The sequence below is a fragment of the Crotalus tigris genome, unplaced genomic scaffold (assembly GCF_016545835.1).
Source record: "Crotalus tigris isolate CLP2741 ecotype Arizona unplaced genomic scaffold, ASM1654583v1 scf7180000018432.44079421565:4894166, whole genome shotgun sequence".
Lineage (NCBI taxonomy): Eukaryota > Metazoa > Chordata > Lepidosauria > Squamata > Viperidae > Crotalus > Crotalus tigris.
The window spans coordinates 2,372,307-2,397,279 of NW_024096999.1; the positions used below are offsets into that span (position 1 = coordinate 2,372,307).

The 24,973-nt window shown below is 43.8% G+C and overlaps 1 protein-coding gene across 2 annotated transcripts; it reads left to right on the forward strand.

The window, feature by feature from the left end:
- The first annotated feature begins 361 nt into the window (after positions 1 to 361).
- SALL1 (spalt like transcription factor 1) lies at positions 362 to 24,061 on the forward strand. Of its 2 annotated transcripts, XM_039352416.1 has the most exons (4): positions 362 to 468; positions 2,202 to 2,294; positions 14,722 to 18,134; positions 22,603 to 24,061. In XM_039352416.1, exons 2-4 carry the CDS (start codon positions 2,219 to 2,221, stop codon positions 23,041 to 23,043), a joined length of 3,930 nt encoding a protein of 1,309 aa, XP_039208350.1. In that variant the 5' UTR covers positions 362 to 468; positions 2,202 to 2,218; the 3' UTR covers positions 23,044 to 24,061. The 2 variants fall into 2 exon arrangements, with proteins under 2 accessions (XP_039208350.1, XP_039208349.1); XM_039352415.1 differs by lacking the exon at positions 362 to 468 and having other exon boundaries at positions 2,168 to 2,294.
- The last annotated feature ends 912 nt before the right edge of the window (positions 24,062 to 24,973 follow it).

Consider the following 24,973-nt stretch of genomic DNA (forward strand, 5'->3'; position numbering starts at 1 on the left):
AGGAAGGAAGGAAGGAAGGAAGGAAGGAAGGAAGGAAGGAAGGAAGGAAGGAAGGAGAAAGTAGGGAGGAGGGAAGAAGATAGAAGGAAGATAGGAAAAAAGGATGGAAGGAAGGAGAAAGAATAAAAAAAGAAACGCGCAGCAAAAGCAAGAACGTAAAAGTAAAAAGTAAAAGTAAAAGAAAGAGCAGAAAAGAGGGGGGGGAAAAAGGGCCAGGAAAGGACAACGGGGCCTGAATGAAAAGTGTCGCCTTCAGGCGGCTGTCGCCTCTCCCTGGAGACCCCGCCCACTCCCCAGGCCCCGCCTCCCCCGGCCCCAGGAGTCGGCCCGGGAGACCAGCTCGCTCGTTTCCGCCACCCACCTCCTCCAGCCGCCTTCTCCGGGAGACTGATTCCCCCCTCAGCCAACTGGAGCCCGCCTCTGCCTGGCAGAAGCCCGCCCCTCCCCGGCTCGCTCGGAGCTAGGAAGGTAGTGAAAGGGGGGGGGGGGGAAAGCAAAGAGGCAAAGAAAAGTTTGCGAGAATTGTGGCGGGGAGGAGGGGGGGGGGAAGAGAGAAGAGAAAGCGAGAAGGGAGGGTCTTCCTATTTTGAGCCCCCTCCGGGCTCCATGATGGATGGAGAGGCAGGGAGGAAGAAGGGGGAGGGGAGGAAAAAAAAAGGGGGGGGGCATTTCCAAGATGTGGCCTGTCTAACCCTGGAAATGGGGAGGGGGGCAGTCGGTTGAGGGGAGCCCCCTCCCCACCCTCTGGGCAGCCCCTAACCGGCGCGCGGATGCTTTGCTTGGGGACGCGTGGAGCCTTGCCGGGGCTGGTCGCGAAAAGTGAAATGGGGGGGTGGGTGGGTGGGAAGGAAAGTTTGCGAGTGACTGCCACGGGTCCTGCCTCAGCCTCCAGCGTGGGCTGTGCTGGGAAGGAAGGCCAGCTGGGCAATCGGACTAAGCTCGCCTCCTTCGAAGGGCGCACGTTGCCCTTTTGGCTCTTCCTCCCAGCCCCCCTCAAAAAACTCCCCACCGGTCCCAGCCCAGGTTTGGAGGTTCAGAAGCCCCGCGGGATGCGCCCCTCCTCTTCTCCTCCCTCTCTCGCCCCCCCCCTCCTTGCAGCTGGGGAAAGGAGATCCCCTCCATCCATCTCCCCATCTGCCCAAGAGCAGGCCTCCCCCCCCACGTGGGAAGATGTGTGTGGGGGGGAGAGAGGGGTGCAAGAGATCTCCACTGCCCAGCGAGAGGAACGTGGGGAGCATCCCGGCCAGATCCCACGATCCCAAGCCCTGCTTTCTAGGAAGTCAAACGGAAACGGGGGGTGGGGGGAGGGGGGAGGGGGGATCTCTCTTGCAAGCAAAGGCGGAGATCAAAGAGGAACGGGCTCCCCCCCCCACGCGCGCGCGCGCCTCCAGGCCCGTCAGACCTTGCCAGGCTGGCCAATGGGGCTCTGGGTTCGAAACCTGCGCTCGCCCCCAATCTGACATCCGACCAAAAAGGGCTTCCGAATTCAATTCGGGTCCTGAACAAACGCGGAGTGCCCGGATCCGAGACTGAAAAAAAAAACAAAACAAAAAACCTCCCAACTCCAGAGAAACAGGAGGAAGAAGAGAAGAAAGCAACTTTCCCTCTCTCCTCCATCCCCCCCCCAAAACAAGGACCCCAAAAGTTGGGACTGGGGAGGGGGGGTTCCCTTGCAGCTCATTCCTATAGTAACAGGCCCGGCGGAGTTGCTAAGAAGGTTTAAAAAACAAACAAACAAACAAAAAACACACAACACGCACACACACACAAAACTGTATCCAAACAAGCTTTTCTGGAAGGGGGAGGGAGGGAGGGGGGGCGGGTGATGGTCCTGCGACCTGGCTCGCCTGATTGGGCGGTCGCCTGGGAGCGACAAGGGTCCCCGCCCAATCAGCGGCTAATTGATTAAGGCGAGCGGGTTTGAATAGAGCTGGCCCCGTGCCAATCGCCTTTCAAAGAGTGCCCTGTATGATTAATCGCGGTGCATTATTGATAATCGCAATTATCGCAGGACACATGCGCGGTGCGCGGAGGATCGGGCTAGCCGGAGGAGGAGGAGGAGGAGGAGGAGGCGAAGGAGGAGGAGGAGGGAGGGGAAGAGCTAAGAGGAGGAGGAGGAGGAGGAGGAGAGGGGGGGGAGCAGGCTCGATTTCCGTAATTTTGAGAAGATTTTTTTTTCGTAATTTTTTATTCGGCCCCAGCTGATGTTTGAGCCAGCATGTCGCGGAGGAAACAGGCGAAGCCGCAGCACTTCCAGTCCGACCCCGAGCTGGCCTGGCAAGCTCCACGCAATGGTGAGGGCTTGGACCTGGGGTGGCGGGGGGGGGGAACTGGGGTGGGGGGAGAAAAGAGGATCTCCGGAGGAGGAGGCGAGAGAGAAAGCTGCCTGGTTGCCTTGGGGCTCTTTTGGATGGCGTGGGGGGGTGAGGAGTGGGGGGGTGGGTTGGGGGGGTCCTGCCAAAGACATTGCCCCCCCGACCGTCTCCGGTGGGCGATCTTGCCTGACGTCCCAGAAGCCTGCGCCAGCTTTGCCCCCCCTCTCTTCGATCCCCCCCTTCCCTCCCCAAAAATATTCGCTCTGAATTTTTGCCCAAACAAATGCAAAGAAACTTACCTATCTTGGGGGGGGGGGCTTAGAAGGATGGAAAGGCGGGGCGGGGGGGGAGGCAACAAAACAGGGAGGAAAGTAAAACCACGCGCTTTTTTTCCCCCAGGGTGGGGTGTGTGTGTGGGGGGGGGCTGGTGAAGGATCCGGCACGAAGTTGATCAACTGGAGATTTTGGGTGTCTTCTCCTGGAGGAGTGGGTTCCCGGGTCTGTCTCTCTCTCTCTCCCCCTTTCTTTCCCCCCTCCCCCCAGCCCCCCCTTCCAAGGAGTCCTGCTCTGACTGGATCCTTTGCGATCTGCCAAGCCGAGAACCGGATCTCTCACAATTACTCAGGCTGCTCCCCCCTTTAACACACGGACCTACCACCGCGCCTACTCACTAACTCCAAAGTCGAGCTTAGAGTCGGGGGGAAGGCCCTTAGGGAAAGGACGCTGCAGGACCTCGAGGGGGGGGGTTGATCCTCTGACACCCCTCCCACACACCATCACTCCCAGGATTTTTTTCTTTCTTTCTTTACGGGGGGGGGGCAGAAGCGATCCGGGCCTGACCCCCATCGGAAAAAGCTTTCTTCCCAAATCTTCCCCCCCCTTTTTGCCTGCCTTTTCTCCTTCCCTTTCCACCCCCCACCCCATAAAAAAGCGGCTCCTGCAAGTCCCTTCCTTTGGCCCCTTCCCTTAAATTTTAGCGAGGAGGAGGAGGAGGAGGAAAAAACACACACACACACACTCGCGGCAAAACACCCACGGTTATTTCGGCTGCGGCGCGTAAAACCGATTTCGTAAAAAAACCCAAAAAAAACAAAAACAAGGGGGAAAGGCTAGCGCGGCTTTTCGGATCCTTCCCGGCGCAGATGGGTGAGTGTGATCCCTTGGCTGGCTTTTGTTTTTTCCCCCTCCTGGCTTTGCGTGGCATCCACCGGCGCCGGAAAGTTTCCTAGCCGGCCAGTTCTCCTTTTTCCCTCTGCCCCCATCCCTCTCTCCTTCTCTCTCTGTCTCTCTGTCTCTTTCTTTCTCTCTCTCTCTCTCTCTCTCTTTCTTTCTCTCTCTCTCTCTCTCTCTCTCGTAAACTTGCGAGCGATCCTGGCTTGTCACTTTTGGGGTCTGTTCTGAAGGGCATCGCACGGGAAAACAAACAAACAAACAAACAAACCCGGGACTCCGGCGCGCTTCGCGGGCACCCGCCGCTCGTGGGAATCTGAAGGCTGGGAAAAGTTGCGCGGGGAAGGGGACGGAGGTTGCTTGGTTGCTAGCAATCTGCCCTGCTCCACCAGCGTTTGGGGAGTGGGCGTCGGGCGACCTGGACCCCTTGCTGCTGACCGCCGTTTATTTTGCTCGGTTGCTTAGAAAGCGGGTCGGAATCGGATCGCGCGCGCGAATGGAAAGTCGGAGCGGAGCGGAGCTGGAGGCTGAACAAGTGGCTTGGTTTCTGAGCGATGGGGAGGGGGGGGATACAGCAGAAAAGGGGAGAAGCTGCAACCGAGGGACACTCTTCTCCCTCCCCCCAAATCCCCCCAATTCCGACAAATTGATCAGATTATTTTTCTCTTGAGAAAGAAAAGCGACGGGAAAAAAAAACAACGAGGACCTGTTTGTTTATTCCTGCCTCTGTTTGTTGGGGTGATTCCGCGAATCCCCATCAGTGGTTGACGAAGCTTGCGAATAAACTTGGGTGGGTTAATATTAAAGAAGATCTGGGGAAGTGTGTGTTGTCTGCGGGGAGAGAGAGCGAACTGAGCTGCCCAACTTCTTTCGGCTCCTTGGAAAAACTCAAGGTTGAAGAAATGGAGGAGGGAAAAAAACAAACAAACGAAAGCCTTTGCGTTTCCCAAACAGTTTTTTTTTTTTTTTCCCCCTGGAGGAGAAAAGCTTGATCCGGTGGATCTCCTTGCCGGCTTGGGAGTATGCCTGGGATCCTCTCTCTCTCTTTCCCTTTCTCTACGGACCTCCCTTTAAATCTTTTTCATCCCTTGACTTTCTTACAAGGTCCTTCTCGCTGGGATCCGTGGCAAGTTTCTGGGTTGCATCTGCTAAGGCACGCATGGAAAGGTTAAATTGTGTTTAAACTGGGATTAGCGCTTGGAGGTGGGAGGTGAAAAGGGAGGGCAAAAAAAGAGAGAGGGAGGCTGGGGTGGAAAGGGTGATAATTTCTCTTGTTGTTTGGATGTGTATGCAAAAATCTCCTCCCAGGCCACTGGTGGGCCCAAGAAAGAACTGTGACTAAAACTTCCTAGCAGTTGTGCTAACACATTTGGAAGGATGCGAGTTCTGCCTATTCATATCTATCTATCTATCTATCTATCTATCTATCTATCTATCTATCTATCTATCTATCTATCTATCTATCTATCTCTATCCACACATATGCATATAAACATACATACTCTTCCTTTTGGCCTCTTTTTGTAAGGGGAAAAAAGATTCCTTCGCCTATCAGAAAATATTTTTTTTGTGCCCTGAAGCCATCTTTTTAAAATCTCCAATATGAGCTCTGCCTCTGTCTTCCACAGTGCTATTTAATCTCTCTCTCTCTCTCTCTCTCACACACACACACACACACACATACATACATAAAGAAACTCTTCCAGCACCCAAACTTTTCAGCATCCTAGCCGCCAGAAAGATAAGAGGTGTATGTGGGTTTGTGTATGTGTGTATTTTCATATCATCCCCCCCACCTCACACACACTGCCCCTCCACTGTGTCCCTCCCTCTCTCCTAACTCTTTTCATGTGGTTCAAGAGGCTTGAAAAAGTTTGAGACTAACCCAGCCACTCCAAGGTGCAGACAAGCAAATCAGCTTTTTGCTTTTTCCTCAAGGGAAAAAAAAAAAATACTTTTTAAAAATTAAGTCTTGCTTCAATTTTTTTTTCTTTTTTCTTTTTTTTAAAAAAAATGACAGTTATTTCCTATAATTTCTCAAGTCCTTGGCAACCGTTTGGAGGCATTTTTGAGCACTTTCTTTTGGAAGAGTGGATACTCCTTTAAAAGCTGGGCTAGAAGATTTCCTCTCTGTATTCACTGCTGTGTTTGTCTCTAAGCCCAGGTATAGATTTCAGTAGAATACTTGAAATCCTGTTCCTTTGTTGAGGGTCCTTTCTCCAAAAAGACTTGTAACAAAAGAATTCTGTGATCTTCAAACTGAGTTGAGAAGGGGGAAAAAAATCTCTTCTTTTGAGGAAGATCTTGGTTCCAATTCCATTCCAATCTGAATTTCTTTCTTTCTTTCTTTCTTTCTTTCTTTCTTTCTTTCTTTCTTTCTTTCTTTTCTCTTCTCTTCTCTTCTTTTCTTTTCTTTCCTGCTTCTGTTTAGGCCTTAGTAGGATCTTCAGGTTGTTAGCCATATCCCTCCCCCTTATAGTTTAATGCTTGGATCCATGATTGCTGTGAAAGAAAAGTAATTTTATCTCTCCAGGTTTTTCCTGTTCAGTGATGTAGTGGAGGAAAAAAAAAGTTTTAATCAAAACACATTGATATGAAGGAAAATGACAATTCACTTTTCTTAGTTGCTGGCTTACTTCAGTTAAATAATGCATCCTTCTTTCCTTCCTTCCTTCCTTCCTTCCTTCCTTCCTTCCTTCCTTCCTTCCTTCCTTCCTTCCTTCCTTCCTTCCTTTCTTCCTTCCTTTTGAAAGAGCAGTGAGTTGTAGAAATGTTTCCCTCCTTTTCTTCTTCTCCCAATAACTCTATTGCCAGCAATACTTCTAGGTTACTACTGCCTTACATAGTTTGACCAAATTTGCCTGCAGGCGATGCTTTGTAATAGTGTTAACAGGATTGAGTATGTTGTAATAATAGTATACAGCGGACGAACTTTTGCTGAACGCCATCCATGTCAGGGCAATTTGCCTTTGCATTTGATCTATTTTTCAGGAACATGCATTTTGGGGAAACTGTGTGTAGCCTCCAGTCAGGGTATCAAAGTGAGATTAAGTGGGGGTAATTAAAAGCTAAACCTGATGGCTGTAAAAAAACCCGATATATTATTTCTTACAAACAGAATGGCCTCTTCGTGTGATGATTTGGAGTGTTGTTAGCAATCTCCATTGTGAATCAGGTGTTTGAAAGTTTTTTGGCCTGCACTGTCCTGCTCTCCGATTTTGGGGTTACTTTTTTGTTTTTGCTAGTTTGAATTAAACATTGTTGCTGAGTTGAAATATAAGGAGACTTTGATGTGATCTTTTTCTCCCTGTTTTTTTTTTTTTAACCTCTTCATTTCGTAACAACTTTGTAGGCAGAGAAGAAGGAAAGATTTGAAATTTTAAAACTATATTCAACAAGTGATACATTCATTGCTCCTGGGAATATACGCAGAATTCTGCTGGGTTTTTTTTTTTTTTTAAATTAAGGTTCTTATTTCCTAATTACTTTTCCTGAGAAGAATCTCCATTCATTGAAATAGAACTTACTACTGAGTAAAATATGCAGACTCGTGGAGCAATTCTGCAACTTATTGGTATTCCAGCTTCATTTTGAGCTGTGCTGTCTTTTTTCCTGCAGTTTCTTAAAAGTGTATGCTACAAAAATACGTTTCATTGCAGAATTACTCTACAAGATTGGGAGAAAGCACACATAATCTGGAGAATGTAAGATATAAAGAATTCCCTCTCGCTCTAGACAAAACATTAGAAATGGTTATGATTTAACATTTTAATACCTCCTTACTTTATCTGTGTGAATCCTGCCCAGGTTACAATTGTGTTTTCAGGGTGGGCTTTGTAATCATTTTTTTTTAAAAAAGGCTTTGTTATGCTTTTTATGATTAGATATTCTTCCAAAGATGGTTGCTGCAATTATTTGACATTTTCCATTCTTCAGTCAGAGACTACTAAAGCCACTTGGTTTGATATGGCAGGATTAGCTTGTTTAATGGCCCTTTGTGCTTCTAAATAGAGGTAAATAATTTTTTAAAATGGCTGAAATATATATATATATTTCAATTGGGAAAACTTGTCTCCATTTCAGTTAAAAGTTCTGTGTGAGAAAAATATACTTGACATTTTCAAAACATCCCAACATCCTTTTTTTTGTTTTGTTTTCCGGTTGGTCGGTGCTTTGTCCTTTGCAAACTTCATTTAATTTTCGGGCGATTATCTCAAAGTGGCTGTTTCACAAACAGATCCTCTTTCTCTAGTTTCCCTCTCTAGTTCCCCCACTGCCCCCCCACACCACCCCATATTTACACTTCTGGCTGTTTTGTTTGATAATTTCCTTCAAAAAGAAAAGTGTCCCATAGGTGTAGAGAAACATTGGTGTTTTATCAGAGCAGCAAATCCAACCCACCAAAGAAGGAGAAAAGAAAGCAAATGGGAATTGGGGCGGGGGGATGGTGGGATTGAAAAAGGGGAGGGAGAGAGAGAGAAAGAAAGAAAGAAAAAAAAACAAGGCAAAAAGTGTTGGTCAAGAAAACCAGTCTATCTGGCTTTTTTTTTTTTTTTTTGGCAAGTCTTCTCCTAAGCTAGGATGGCTCTGGAAACGTTGGTAGAAACCACCGCTTGGATTCTGGAAAGGGGAAACTTGTCAAGCAAAGCCCGACCCACTGGAACTAGGAAAAAGTGGAGTTCAGATGTTTTAACCTTTGCCAGCTTCCTTCCAGCCAAAGGTGACAAAGTTCAGATCACAACGCACAGTTCAATCTCTCAGCTGGTGACCTCCACATAGACTTTTGCCACTCACTTAGCAGGAAGTTGATAGTTGATTTTAGCTTCGCCTTATCAGCTCCGCTTCTTGACTAAACTCTTATTCCCCTTGTTACGCCTCTGGGTATCGGACCCCCAAAGGGAAAAGTGACAGCCAATTGTAGCAGCTCCATCTTTTTGCACCTTTCCGCCACCCCTACGAGTGGGATCCGGTTTCTTGCTCCTCTGCCAATGTTTACGGAACTAAAGTTGAGATATTAGGTCGTTCTACCGGCCCTCTGCCCGCTCCAATTTGTTTCAGGCCTGCGAGGATGCAACTGTTCTGGAGTTTGAAAGGGGGGGGGGAGAGAGAGAGAGAAAAACTGTTGCAAGTGAACCCCACCACCTAGTGTTCATTTTTTTCCCCCTTTCATTCTGAAGAATGAACCCATTCTTTCTTGTTTTAGAAAAATAATCGCTGGTCTGGTCTGTTACTTCGTTTTTGCAACCAAAATGCATTTGTTATTATTTTTGTTAATGGGCCAGAGTCTTTGCGTATTCAATCTCCAGTGGAACAAACTTTCTGAGAGGGTTTAAAAAAGAATATATATATATATATATATATATATATATATATATATATATATATATATATATATATATAAATAAAACACGAGTTGAAGCACGGAGATATATATGTGTTTGTGTGTATGTATGTATGTGTAAAATCCATGCCCCAACTCCTGACCCTAGTTTTAAATACAAAGAAAGACAGGAGCATATTGAAACTTAAGAAAAGTCCCTTTAATAATGTCTTTTGGAAATATCTTAGACAATGCTGAAATCTGATTTCATTTCATTTCCTATAGAAGTGCAAGTGGGAATTGTGAAGACTCAGTTTGAAGGGGCTGTGTTTTGTGTGTTAGTGCCTAAACCTTACATCATTTTCTTTTTGGTGAATTTAAAATCTATTCTCGTAATGTGGAGGAATGAACTTCAAAGGGTGTTATTCAGGAAGCTGGAAATTTTAAAGACCTGCCTCAAGACACCTTGATGGGGGCGTTTATTATTCCTTTTTCCAAAATGGTGCAAGATAATTTTATATTTGCGTTTCTGTGGTCGAGCCTATGTCTCCAAAGTCATGCAAAATCCCTTGTTTCCAAGAGAGCAATACTGAAATAGTTTTGAGCTGGCAGACGAATTCTCTGCCATTTTTAAGAGAGACCAACAGATTGGGAGCAGATTTCAGGCCTTGCCAACATACAGTTTCTTGGGATAATTTTCAGAGGTTTTGGTTGTTGTTGTTTTTTTTTTTAAAAAGGGAATAGGATTGCAGTCAACCTTTCTTATTATTTTGCTTGGGTTTGATGTATTGCTGCATTTTCTATTTCAAAAGTACGGATTGAAAATTCATTTAAACATTTCTATCCTAAGAGACAAGAACACTGAAATCTCAACTGTCAGGCTCCATTGTTTGGGATAACTAATGTCTCCAGTTGCTACAATATTTTTTTTTAAAAGATCTCCCCCCCCTCATGGCTTTTTTTAAAAAAGGCAGGGGGAGGAGAGAGAGAGAGAGAGAGAGAGAGAGAGAGAGAGAGAGAGAGAGAGAGAGAGAGAGAGAGAGAGAGAGATTTACTGTTTAAGCTATAATGTATTACACCATTCCCAAGGCCTTAAACCTGCTATATGAATTGCACCTAAGAAAGGATCTGTAAACTTTTTAAGTTGTTTTTGAACAAGGGCTGAAGCTGGTAAGAATGTTTCCTGGTTCCAATCAAACAGAAGTGTGACAGGATGTTATTAAAAATGTATCTTTGTATCTTTTTTTTTAATTTTTATTTTGCACAATAGGAAATGAAAAGTGTGTAAAATTCAATTTTGGGGTAAACAAAGTCCTTTCGGATATTCTCTTGAGAGAAACTTTGCAGAAAAAACCTTGTTTTTTTTTTAAATGCACTGTCTTTTCCTAAAAGCAATAGCGTTCCCTTTTCCAAACTAAATGAAATGGGTATGTTAATATGTTTAATGTTAGCATGTGGGGCACAGTTCTTGACTGTTAGACAATTCTAGAAAAACTGCAAACCTTCTCTGTTTGATATTTGAGTCTTTTTTTTACTTGCCTTCTAGTAAAGGAGAGAAAAAAGTGGGTAGGTTAAAATATAGAACAGAATCTTTTGCAAATTGGGCAGATAATGCAGCATTATAAAGGTGAAGAGAAGGATTTAGGACACGTTTTGATTTTTTTTAGCCCACGCGTGTGCTATACGTTGGAAGCAAATCCATTGTTCTGCATATAATTCATCAGTTGCTTTTTCTGATTTCCCTCACTAGTTATTTAGTTTTTGAATCTGTCATTATTTGTCTAAGCACAGCTGACCAAGCAAAACCATGTTTTAAAGTGGGCTTTATGTTTTGATAAATGTGATCTAGTTGAAAAAGTATTTTTCGACTGAATGCCGAGCTTAATAGAACATGCTGACATAATAGTTTTAATGCATTTTGTTCAAAATGTGTGAATAAACAGAATGGCTTTTGTTCCTTCATAATTGGCTGGAAAAGTAGAGGGAGCATCATCATTAGATATGGAAATGGGAGAAGAGAAAAGAAAAAAAATGTTTCACCTGACATTATTCAGAACTGGCTCCTGTAGTTTTTGAAATGAGCATCTAAAAGGATACAGCATTTAAGATTAGTTGTCAAAATACAGTGCTTTAAATTGAGTGTACGTGTGTGTGTGTGTGTGTGTGTGTGTGTGTGTGTCTGTGTGTGTGTGTGTGTAAGTACACACACATATACACACAAGTATATGTAGTATTAGACAATAAAATAACCACAAGGATGCATGCAAATTATTGCCTTTAATATTTTACTTCTTGCCAAGCAATCAAAATCCTAAAATTCTAATCACGTACATCTGCTAATAGATTCCTTGTTACTAACTTCAATACACAACATTGTCAAACTTCCCCCCCCCCCTGTTTTCAAACTCCAGAGACAGGATAACTTAAAACAAAAGGGTGCGTCTGGCACCCATGTCACACACTATATGGAATTTAAAAGAGAGGAAAAAAATTGATGCCATTTTTCCTTTTTCCTTTTTCTTTTTTGATAGGTCCAATGACTGTTTTGAACTTGGATTGGTTTTAACTTGTAAAAAGAAAAGGGGAAATTGTATATTCTCTCCCTTTTCGTCTTCTCCATCCTCAGAATTTTTTTTAATGTTTCTCCCACCCACCCCACCCCACCCCCTTCGAAGATTTAATTTGGAAGTCATGGAAACTACCTATTATCTGATTTTAGTGTTGCAGGAGAACAGGGAGGGAGGTAATCCTTGAATTAAATGGGCTTCCCCCCCCCTTCCCTGTCTTTCTAAGTTGACCACACACACTCTGTACAAGGGAATTTTTTGTCCTCATGCTGAGAAAACAATAGGGAACCATCCTTCGTTTGAATAAGATCAGCTAGTTTGAAGGCAGAGGAAGAATTTCTTTCTTTTTTTTGAGGAGGGGGATAACGTTTAATTTACAAATGGATCTTGGTGATAAGAAAAGGCAGCAACTAGTGATAACAAACCTGAAATGAAAGGGATTTTTTTTTTACCCCTCCTTAATGAAAGGTTCAGAGCTACTGCTTAAACAATCGAGAACAGTTAAAAGCAAAGAGTTTTGATAGGGTCACAAACAAGGAAGATTGCACGGCATAATCTGCCTTAACAATCCAAATTGATTTCTTATTGTATAGAAACTTTTTTCTTAGCTGCTCATCTTCTTTCTTTCTTTTAACCCATTTCATGCTCTTCGCGCCCCTCCTGCCTCTTATCCAGAAATGTAACATATTTTTAATGCTGTTTTTATAGATGAGAGCTTATAATCTATCCTCATCTGTGTGGTAGTAAAATGACAGTGACTTTATGGAGTTGGCAGGCAGTGTCTAGTCTAAGTGGGGCTACCCTAAGTTTTACCATGGTATATGTGAGGTTAGAAGAAGCATGATTTTTTTTTTTAAAAAAAAAAGACTACCTCCCATCGATCCGAAGCACGTGTCACTGGAATCGAATCTTATTGATTAGGAAGGAACCGGTTTGCAAGCGATGTAGTAGTTTACTAGCTCCTCATTTACTAGCTCCTCGGTAGTTCCTAATAGTTCAGGGGGCTTGTTTGGAGAAAGAACTTTTTGAAAACTAAAGCTAACAATATGTTTAGGCACCTGTGGAGCCAGGCCAAATGTGTTTATCAGAAAAGAAATTGCACCGCATAAAAGTCTGTTTGGGCTTTGCTGAGCAACAATAAACTTCAAAGAACACGGAGGTCTTCGGCTAAGTGCCATGAGAAAGATTGAGCAACAAACCCTTGATTGTGAAAAACACGGATATTCTTCTCTGACAGGCCATCCCTTTCTTTCTTGCTCCTAGAAATAACAGAATGAACAAATGGAAAACAAGGCTTTGCGGGAGAAGAAACAGTTAGCTTGTGTGTTCCTTAAGAGCTCAAAAGATGTTTTGTTTGTGGCCAACCTGAAGCTCTGGTGACATGCGCTTTTTTTCTCCTCTGTGTTCCCCATCCCAACCTGTTCACTTTTGTCCATGACTGATGGAGATATGGAAGAACCACAGATTAGTTCAGGGATAGGGTGAGTGTCCAAGAGATTTTTGAAGCAGCCAAAGATGAACAAAGGTTGAAGGAAACTTAAAGAGTCAAATGAATCAACAGATGGTTGGTTTTCTGTTTGGTGGAATAAACAGAACAAAATGGACAGAACAATCAGTTTCTTGCTATGGAATTTGATTTATGCCCCATGTCTTCAATTCATGCTATTTTATATTACTATGGATTATTTGGAGGACCCATCACCTTAGGCATGAATGTCAATTTAAAGGTCTACTTGTGCAGCCTTAAAACTCAATGGACAATTTTGGGAATTTATATTTGTTCTCACCCTGCGTTGTGTGCATCTGATCGTCCAAACTTGATTTTATTCTGGCCACTAAAACGTCTTTTTTTAAAAAATGAAAACTGTAAGGTCTACAGGTTTTCTTGCCAGTTTTCAGCAAGTAATGTCATTCAAAGGCGAGGTATGGCTTAAGGCAGTGATTCTCAACCTTTCTAATGCCGTGACCCCATAATACAGTTCCCCATGTTGTGGTGACCCCCAAGTGGGTGTGGCCACCAATAAGAGGGAGTAGGACAGCTAGGGAAAAGGGAAAAAAATGGTGGACAGCATGGTTTGGTGACCCCCGTGAAATGGTCATTCGACCCCAAATGGGGTCCCGACCCACAGGTTGAGAACCACTGGCTTAAGGGAAGAATGTCCTTCCTAGATGAAAATTTGAGCATGGTATATAAATACCTTACTCTGCTTTTATCAGATTCCTGAAATGTTCCCCTTTTTCTATCTATCATTTCATGGAGAGTAGCTTAAAGAGTTTATGTTGTGCTTGTCACAAAGAAAACTTAATGTCTGATGGTCTGTTTGAGCATTGGAACATTATCCTTCAGACTTCATATTTCTCTGAATTGGGACAAGATATATGTTCCACCCAGGAAGTGCTTGAAAGATTTAAAACCTCTATTCCTGCAGAACTGGGATTGTAGTGCAAATACCTATGGAGCTGAATTCTATTCCTAGTTGTATTCCAATTGTATCTCAATTCCTAGTTTTAAAAAGCCTGAAAGCTTCATGTTCTATTTTTCTGTCCTTATGTTTTTGAAATCGGTGCAAGAAGATAGGCGTTCCTTTGTAGAAAAATTATAATAATTATCTTATAATATGTTGTTGTTGTGCTGAATAGAACTGGTGGGACACCTATTACACTGATCATGGGCAGAGAGCTATTTTTGTTGTGAACTCCTTTCCCCATCATGAGGTTGAATGTTTAAGGATCATCTTAGAAAGACACAACCCATCATATTCTATAGATTCACATTAGTAACTTTTTTTAAAAAAAAGCTAATGGCAGACTAGGACACCCTTAAGTCAGGGGTCTGCAACCTTGACAACTTTAAGACTTGGGGACTTCAGCTATGCTGGCTGAGGAATTCTAGGAACTGAAGTCCACAAGTCTTAAAGTTGTCAAGGTTGCAAATCCCTGACTTAAGTGACATGGAAAGAAAATTCCGTAACTCTGTAGCTGTCCCTCGTTAAAAAGGAAAATCTTTAAAAAAATGGAGGACACGAAACTTGAGACTTTAAATAACGACATATTAATTCAGCGATAGGCTGACTGTCCAAGATATTTGAACAGCCAACGTTGAACACTCTTGAAGGGAAGATCGGACTCAAATGAGTTGGTTGAGTTGAGGTGGTTGAGTTTTCCATTTTTCTTTCTTCAAAAAGGAGAACCAAAGCGAGAAGAACTCTTTAGGGATGAGATGAACGTAACATCTCCTCTGCTTGGCTTCTTTTTTCCTTGTGACCTATTTATATTTCTGTACAATTGTTAATTTTGCTTCTTTTTCTCTCTCTTTCTCTTCCCCCCCCCCCTTGCCTTGGGCCTATAGGAGACGCGCAAAAGGGTCAACCCAATCGGACCCACAAGACAAAGGATGCCCATGTCTGTGGCAGATGTTGCGCTGAGTTCTTTGAACTTCCAGACTTGCTACAACACAAGAAGACCTGTACTAAAAACCAACTGGTTCTAATTGTGAATGAAAACTCTGCATCTCCAGCCTTCCCTCCTAGCCCCCCTAAAGATAATTCCGATGAACGGAAGAACAATACAGATAATAACGTGGATCAAGTTGAATGCAGCAGCAGCGTTCCTGAGCAAGGCGACAAACTTGACAAGGAAGAAACTATGGATCTAGAGTCTTCTTCCAGTGTTAGCAAAAGCACTAGCAGTACTTCCCAGACCGTCAACAGTAGTACTGCAAGCAGTAACTGCTCCACAAAGGGTACCTCAGCTCTTACAACCTCTCTACCTCAACTGGGGGATCTAACCATGCTGGGCAATTTCTCCGTGATCAATAGCAACGTTATCATCGAGAACCTTCAGAGCACGAAAGTAGCAGTGGCCCAGTTCTCTCAGGAAGCACGCTGCAATGGCACCTCAACCAACAAGCTGGCCGTCCCTGCCCTAATGGAGCAACTGTTGGCTTTGCAACAGCAACAGATCCATCAGCTGCAACTGATTGAACAAATCCGTCACCAAATATTATTGCTGGCTTCTCAGAATGCAGACTTGCCAACGTCTCCCAACCCGCCTCAGAGTACAGTACGAGCATCAGCCAACCCCTTGTCGACGTTAAGTTCCCATTTATCCCAACAGCTGGCTGCAGCAGCTGGATTGGCACAAAGCCTTGCTAGCCAGTCTGCCAGCATTGGTGGTATGAAACACCTATCTCCTCTACAGCTACCTCAGAGCAATTCTGGCAACACTACGATTCCATCCAGTAGCGGCTTATCTCCAAGTATTAGCCTAGCTACCACAGCAATTACAACGTCACCTTCTGACAAAGTGATTACAAACGCTGGTGGTCCACCACTTGGCAACCCGCCAGGGACCGTGTCATCATCGCCAGCCTTTGCAATAAGCAGTTTATTAAGCCCTGTATCAAATCCGCTTCTACCTCAACCCACTCCTAGTAACTCTGTGTTCCCCAATCCTTTATCCAATCTTGGAACACCCGCAGAGGACTTAAACTCGTTGTCTGCTTTGGCTCAGCAGAGGAAAAGCAAGCCGCCCAATCTAACCGCCTTTGAAACGAAAAGTAATTCGGACGAAGCGTTCTTCAAACATAAGTGCAGGTTCTGCGCAAAAGTTTTTGGGAGCGACAGTGCCTTGCAGATCCATTTACGTTCTCATACTGGGGAGAGGCCCTTCAAATGCAACATCTGTGGAAACCGGTTTTCCACCAAGGGGAATTTAAAAGTCCACTTCCAACGGCATAAAGAAAAATACCCTCACATTCAAATGAACCCGTATCCAGTACCAGAGCATTTAGACAACATTCCCACAAGTACGGGGATTCCGTATGGGATGTCCATACCACCAGAGAAACCGGTCACCAGTTGGTTGGATAACAAGCCAGTGTTGTCAACTTTGACTCCATCTGTTGGCCTGCCACTTCCACCCACAATTCCAAGCTTGACACCTTTTATCAAAACAGAGGAGCCTCAGCCCATTCCCATCAGTCACCCTTCATCTAGTCCTCCATGTTCTGTCAAAAGTGACTCTGGCTCTATTGATCCTGCAGGGAAGAACTCCAATGGGAATCTGGCAGAAGGGGAAATGGGGGTTTTGCTGTCTTCAAGTGACAAACCAGAAGAAAGCATGCCCAGTGTTTCCTCTAGTGTGAATCATTCTGTAACCTCCCCAGCAGCAGAATCGGATTCCAGCAATGCAGTTGCTTTTACCAATCCACTGTCTCTCATGTCTGATCAGTTTAAGGGCAAGTTTCCATTTGGAGGGCTGCTGGATGGAATGCCAGCCTCGGAGACCTCAAAACTGCAGCAACTTGTAGAAAACATTGACAAAAAGGCAAGCGATCCAAACGAGTGTCTCATTTGCCATCGAGTGCTCAGTTGCCAGAGTGCTCTGAAAATGCACTACCGCACACACACTGGTGAAAGGCCCTTTAAGTGCAAGATCTGTGGCCGGGCCTTCACTACAAAAGGCAATCTAAAGACCCATTACAGCGTCCATCGTGCCATGCCACCATTAAGAGTGCAACATTCCTGCCCCATCTGCCAGAAAAAGTTCACCAATGCAGTTGTGTTGCAGCAGCACATCAGGATGCACATGGGGGGCCAGATCCCTAACACACTTGTGACTGACAACTACCCTGAGTCAATGGAATCTGATACCGGCTCGTTTGATGAGAAAAACTTTGATGATCTGGATACCCTCTCTGATGAGAACATGGAAGACTGTCTTGATAGTAGCGTACCAGACACCCCTAAGTCTGCAGATGCATCTCAAGATAGTTTATCATCCTCCCCGTTGCCACCAGAAATATCGAGTCTTGCTGCTTTAGAAAACCAGATGAAGATGATCAATGCAGGGTTGGCTGAACAGCTCCAAGCAAGTTTAAAATCTGTGGAAAATGGATCAGTCGAAGGAGACATTATGACAAACGATTCTTCATCGGTTGGGGGTGATATGGAAAGTCAAAGTGCTGGTAGTCCTGCCATTTCGGAGTCTACCTCTTCCATGCAGGCCTTGTCCCCATCCAACAGCACAACGGATTTCTACAAATCACCAGGCATGGAAGACAAACTGCTACGGACTTTACCGAACGACTTTGCCAATGGTTGGCCTGTCATCCTTGCCAACGGTGGTGCTTTGGACTTGACATCAGGCAATCCAGAAAAAATGGTGAAGGAAGAGCCACTGGGCATGTTGTTTCCTTTCCGCGATAGAGGCAAACTTAAAAACACGGCGTGCGACATTTGTGGCAAAACGTTTGCTTGTCAGAGTGCCTTGGACATTCATTACAGAAGTCATACCAAAGAGAGACCGTTTATTTGCACAGTCTGCAATCGTGGCTTTTCCACAAAGGGTAATTTGAAGCAGCACATGTTGACACATCAGATGCGAGATCTACCATCACAGCTCTTTGAACCCAACTCCAACCTTGGCTCAGCTCAGAACTCTTCCTCCGTCATACCTGCAAACTCTCTCTCGTCCCTTATAAAAACCGAGGTCAATGGTTTTGTACATGGCTCTCCTCAGGACCACAAAGAGACACTGCCCAGTTTGCTTCCTTCGGGACCTTTGCTGCCTTCGGCGACATCACCAGTCTTACTTCCAACTCTGCCTCGGAGGACACCCAAGCAGCACTTCTGCAACACGTGTGGAAAGACCTTCTCGTCTTCCAGTGCTTTGCAGATCCACGAACGGACCCACACAGGAGAGAAGCCTTTTGCCTGCACAATTTGTGGAAGAGCTTTTACCACCAAGGGCAACCTTAAGGTACTCTCCCTCCCTCCATCTTACAATGCTCTGCTTTTTTCCTCTAGCTGCCCACTGGTGCCTGACAGGATTCACATTTTGCGCTAAGCCATAATGGATCGATTTGGTATTTGGTGTCCCCTGTTGGGTGCGTTTAGCCCACTGTGTTTTGCAAATCGTGGTGTTATGGCTTGGAGTGTGGTGTGAACCTCAGCGAACCCTGGGTGAACTAACCGTATCTCAGCAGGTTGTGTTCACTGGGCCATCATGAGTGCACCGCAGGATCAGGGATGTTGATTTATCTCAGTGCTTTTTGCATGATGAACATAACTTCTGTACAGGTAGTCTTTGACTTACAATCGTTTGCTTAGGGACCGTTCAAAGTTACAAAAAGCGACTTATGACCATTTTTCACACTTACAAGTGTTGCAACCTCCCCACAGTCATGTGATCAAAACTTGGATGCTTGGCAACCAACTCACATTTATGACAGTTGCAGTGTCCCGGGATCATGTGTTCTCTTTTTTGCGACCTTTGGACAAGCAAAGTCAATGGAGAAGCCGTTTTCACTTAATAATCGTGTTACTAACTTAACAGTTGTAGTGATTCACTTCATCAGTGTGGCAAGAAAAGTTGTAAAATGGGGGGGGGACTGACTTAACAAATGTTTCACTTAGCAACAGAAATTTTGGGCTCAATTGTGGTCGTAAGTTGAGGGTTACCTGTATATCCAGCAGGGTTTTCACGTGACTTGTGAAAGGCTGTATCCATGCATTCTGAAAACATGGTCATTTCAACCACGGTTTTTCTAATGGGTGTATACCTTCCATGCTTTTTCTTTTTCCAAGGATAAAATTGCAGCTAGAAATTCTATTGAGTGCATAACCCTTAGATTGCCAATCCTGGAATATTAAGTGTATAACATTTAAAAAACAGAGGAAGGCGTTCTTTTTTTAGATATAAATAGATTAAAGGGTTTACAGGTAGCGTTTGAGTTACGACCGAAATGAAGCCTGCCCGTCACGGTCATAACTCACAAGAGTCCTAATAATTTTGAAAGCTTTTTTTTGCAGCAGTTGTTAAACGAATCCACAGTCATTAAGTGAGCCAATGGTTCACTACAGGAGGGGCCTTGCAGCAAACTGGAAGTAAGCACCAGTTTTTGGCAAAAACATTGGAAAACCTGGTCATGTGACTGAAGGACACTGCAAACAGCCATAAATAGAGTTGATGAGCATCTGAAGGGGGATTCTGACCATTGAACTTCAAATCTGGGTCATAAGTAACCCCTCCCCCCATAGATCCATCAGAACTTCAAACAGCCCCTAAGTGGCTGGACATAAATAAAGACTACCGGTACGTGTGTGTGTGTGTGTGTGTGTGTGTGTGTATGTTTGATCACATCATGTGCTATCCCTGTGATTTCATAGTGCAGAACTGACATGGATTTTTGGGGGGGATTTTTGGAAAAGCTACGGGAGAAGAAGAATGAATATATTTGTAAGGGCTGAGGGACCAGGCTTTGATGAGTCCCCCCCCCCCCGCAATCCTTTTCTTTGGATCCTTCTGCATACTTTTCCTGATTGTGACTTTCTCTGTAACTCCTTCCTTATCTTTCATCCCTATTTTAAAAATCAAAAACATGACTGGAATTTGCATGTGTGTTAAACACAAGCACGTCCATTCCCTTGCAGTCCCGAATTGTGCTCCCACGAGATAAAAATTTGAAATTTAGAAGTATTCAAACTTTAGACATTTAGATAGAAATTCAAAATTTAGAAGAAATTTAGAATGGGATCGTTTCTGCTAAATGAGAAATTAGTTAACTACTATTAGTATTTTGCTGGGTCAAAGTTCTTTTTTTTTTTTTTAACCAAAGCTTCAACTCTTAAGATTCTAGATTTTATCACTGACTCTCCTGCGTACGTATCATTAGAAATGTTGGTAAAGAAACTTTTAAATGGAGTTTTGTTTTCCTGTTCACCCCACTGCCTGGCTGAGCCTTCCTCTAGGAAAGGTTGCAAAAGATATGAAATTAAAACATTGGTATCAGATGTCGTTTTAACACCAAACGGTCATATAAAAACTGGGCAGGACTTGAATCACCCTGTTATGATGGCCACCTTGATTTATTTTTTTTTGGGGGGGGGGAATCCCTGGTCTCTCTGTACATGAGATGAGCAGCAAACAAATACAGGTAATCCTTGATTTACAACAGTTCATTTAGTGACTGTTGAAAGTTACAATGGTGTTGAAAATGAGGCTTTTTCACACTTACAACCTTCGCAACAATCCCCGTGGTATCACGGGATCAAAATTCAGGTGCTTAGCAACTGGTTCATATTTATGACCATTGCTGGGTCCCAAGATCATGGGATCCCCTTTTTTGTGATCTTCTGACAAGCCAAGTTAATGGGGGAGAAAAGTCATAAAAATGGGGCAAACCTCACAACAAATGTCTCACTTAACAGCAGAAAATTTGGGCTCAGTTGTCATACATTGCGGACCACCTGAATTTCAAACTCTACAGGCTTGACCCTCTTCTAAATTAGATTCTGGCCTCATTAATGGCCGTTCAAGCTCATCTCGGGTCAGTGATGACAGCTCCCCCCCCAGATTATAAAAATCTGATGTGCAGTTTTTGACATTTGCAGCCCATTTTTCTTCAACGTGAAACGAACTAATTGATTACTTTATTGATCAGCCCACGGGCCATATCATAAGGTGCAGAGTTCCAAACACACGTTATACTAAAATGCAGTACAAAAACAATTTAAAAGGGAAATGGTTAAAATACAGTTTAAAACAAAACAGAAACAAAATACAATTTCCAATGAAATTGGAATGAAACGCACTTTTAAAATGAAATTAGAATCAAACCCAGCCATTTGACATGAGAGAGATAAAATAGGATAAAATTATATTTCACTATCGCCCCTGCAATCTACCCCAACTAGTCTCACCTATGCCGATCTCAGCTGAACCATTTTGCTCAGGTACTGTGCTGTGTTAAATGTAATTTTCAAATTCTGGCCGCACATAAGGTAAGTTATTTTGATATGGGGGTCCCAATGGGTCATTTGTTTAGTGCAGGGGTGGGGAACCTTGGCTCTTTTATGACTTGTGGACTTCAACTCCCAGAATTCCTGAGCTGGCTCAGGAATTCTGAGAGTTGACATCCACAAGTCATAAAAGAGCCAAGGTTCCCCACCCCTGGTTTAGTATATAGGCCAAGGTACTTGTCTCTCACCTTCTTATACAGGTAGTAGTCAAATAGAACATGAGCCAGGTCCTTGACCTCTGTCACAAATGCAGAGACATCCATTATAAGGTGGAATAATGGAATCTCCCATATCTGACCATTGGGTCGAGCTGTTTAAATCTCACTTGCGTGAATATTTCCCTAAGACATTTTGGCAGTTGTAATTTCAAATAGCTGACTGCTTGAAAAGTGCGGGAAACTAACTCAAGGTGGTACCTTTTGAAATTTACTCGAGTCGTGCATGGACCAAATCCCAAACTTATTTTTAGCAAAGTCGTTCTGTGGTATGTATCTTCAGATCCTACTGTAGATCTACCTGGGGCAGGAGAACAAGACTTGGTGGGGATAAAAGACTCATCCAGTCAATAACACAGATAGGAATTCTGCTGTCCTGTTGCTTTGAGCTAGATTTTCCTCAAACTCTAGTTGATGATGATATTGATAGGTCATGTTCTTCATTCCCACCTTAGACCAGAGGTGGTAATTCACATGTTGCTCAATTGCCCTCTCCCAGCTTCTGTAGGACACCCAATAGTGAAGAACACTGAGTTGTAAACCATTAACCTCTGTAGGTATAACTTCCTCATGTTGGAGACTAAATCATGATGAATGGTTGAAGGAGTTAGATATGTCCAGTTTATGGAAGAGAAGACTTAAGGATGACATGATAGCTATTTTTCAGTACTTGAGAGCCTGTCAAAGAGAAAAGAGGATTGGCTTATTCTCCAAAGCACCTCAGGGCAGGACAAGAAGTAATGGGTGGAAGCTTCTTGAAGAGAGATCCAAATTTTCTGACGCTGAGAATGATTAATCAGTGGAATAACCTGCCTCCAAAAGTTGTGGGTGGTCCATCAGTGGAGGTTTTTCAAAAATAGCCTGGACAACCATTTGAGACTAGGATGGTATGAAGCTCCTGCAATGAGTAGGAGGTTGGACTGAGGTCCTTTCAAGCCCTGTGATTCTGTGTTATATGTTCTATGCTTAGCTTAAGGCCATGGGTCTCCAAACTTGGCAACTTCAAGATTTGTGGATTTCAGTTCCCAGAGTCCCTCAGCCAATGGACTTCAATTCCCAGAATTCTGTGCTGGCTGAGGAATTCTGGGAGTTGAAGTCCACAAATCTTAAAATTGCCAACTTTGGAGACCCCTGGTTAGACCATAACACTCAAGAGAGAGGCTGCTGCATTTAACCTACCTAACTGCCGCTGCTAACCCGTGTCTTTTTCAGGTGCACATGGGAACTCATATGTGGAACAGTGCTCCCGCCAGGCGAGGCAGACGGCTCTCTGTGGACGGGCCCATGACTTTCCTCGGAAGCAACCCCATCAAATTTCCAGACATGTTTCCAAAAGATTTGGCCGTGAGGTCGGGAAACGGTGACCCTTCTACCTTCTGGAATCAATACGCTGCGGCCTTCTCCAACGGTTTGGCCATGAAGACCAACGAGATCTCTGTCATTCAGAATGGGGGGATCGCCCCAGTTCCCGGGAGCCTGGGCAACGGCAGCAGCTCCCCCATCAGCGGTTTGACCGGCAGCCTGGAGAAACTCCAGGATTCGGAACCTAATGGGCCTCTAGCTGGTCTGGAGAAGATGGCAGGCAGCGAAAATGGGATCAGCTTCCGGTTAACCCGCTTTGTGGAGGACAGCAAAGAGATTGTAACAAGTTAGGACAAAAGATGGCGGATACTTGTGCAGTTGTTGCAACCGAAAGTGGGTTGGGGAGGAGGTTGTGTTGGATTTTTGTTTTTTGTTTTTCATTTCGTTTGTTTGTTTTGTTTGTTTTGGCAAATCCACAACACAGAAACATTAAAGACACATCCTTTTGTACCCGTTCGACATCTAGAATTCTAAAACAGCTTATTTATTAGTGATATAACTTTTTTTTTTGTTTCTTTGTTCTTGGCTTTGCAGGGACATGCAAGTGTTAAGTTTTTTGGTCTTCTGTAAGTTGAAGTAAATACTAATTGACTAGAGTGCTGTAACATTTATAGCAACACAAGTCTGTTCGGCCAGACGGTCTCCTTCTGGCCTTTTAATTTATTTTTCTCCTTCCAGTTTAACCTAAAAGTTTTGATGGTCAGGCGGTGCCTCCAGGACCTTTCTGCCATGCTCACTCCTCTTCGCGCGTGTAAAACAAACGTACATTATCTCTGTGCACTTCAGTCCCGATGGAAACTTTTCTCGGCCCCAAGGTTGTTTTAATTGCACAACCAGCTTTGCGCCGAGGATTGAAAACGGACCACATCAAAATTGAATTCCATACATCCCCCTTCACCATAGGATCGATTTGGTTTTGCATTGGTTTTGTTGGAATTAAATTGGCTATGATTATGGTTATTATTCTTAGGTAGATTTATTTTGTCCCCTTTAGAAATGGTCCTTTTTTTGTATTGTGCTTTTTACTGGAGTCGTCTTAGATGTCAATTTGTTTCTGTACAGTAAACAAGCACGGAGAAGATTAGCGAAAACCCCACAGTGTTGTTTTGCTAGTTTGAAACCCTCTGCCTTGTAGGTATATTATTAAAAAAAGAAAAAAGAAAAAAAAGTACTGGACTTAGTGCTGCTAAGATTTATCTCAAACCACCTTCCATGGACAACTTAAAGATACTCCTGTACATATGATGAGAAATATCGAGATCATTAAAATGCACATATCTTCTCAGCGAGATCAATGTCTTGACTAAAAGGGATAACTACAGTGTGGTTTATTTTGTACTGGGTACGACAGGAAAACAAACAAACAAACAAAAATATACTTTGGACTTTTATATGCACTTTCTTGGAAAGCCTGAAAAAAAGAAATAAGTCCAGTTACTTTATCCTTTATTACTTACTAACAGCAGAGAGACTGTAATTTTCTGCGAGTAATCAAATACATTTTTTTTTTCTCCAACGGAGGAAACTGGATTTTGTGTGTGTGTGTTTTAAGGGAGATGCTTTGTTTTAGAATATGTGAGACGGCCTTTCAGGTGAATGGGCCAGTTAAAAAGATGTGGGGGGGGGGGAGAATGTGAAGAAGTGCTGAACAGGAGAGAGTTAAAGAGTGGAACTACAGCTCCTATCAGCCCCAGCAAGCAGGGGATGATGGGAAGAACAAGCATGGATTTTCAAGTATTTTCTTGAGGGCTTTCCGTTGGTGCCAAATCCATGCCTTCTTAGTCCTTCGTTAGGTTTGTTACATTAAGAAATAGAAGACGGCCACTTTCCACAATAATTCCTATTTTATCGTTATTATTTTGTTCAAATGAGGGCCTTCAGGTTGCTGGAGAGGGAGACATTAAGTGACCAAGTTTGGGATATTCCGTTGGGAGGATGATGCCATGCCCAAAGGATGGCTGAAAAAGGCCACATGGCAGTAGTATGTTGACACGTGTGTAAAATAAGGCAGGGTTTGCGAGCCCTTCTGACACTTTCTGTGGGTGCTGAATAGAGTCTTGCTTTTCTTTTAAATAATAATAATAATAATAAAAACTTGGTGACATGAAATCTCAGCCTCAGGCTTAAATGAGTACAAGTAGTCCTTGACTTACAACCACCTGTTTAGTGCCCGTTCAAAGTTGCAACGGCATTGAAACAAGTAACGTAGGCTATTTTTTCA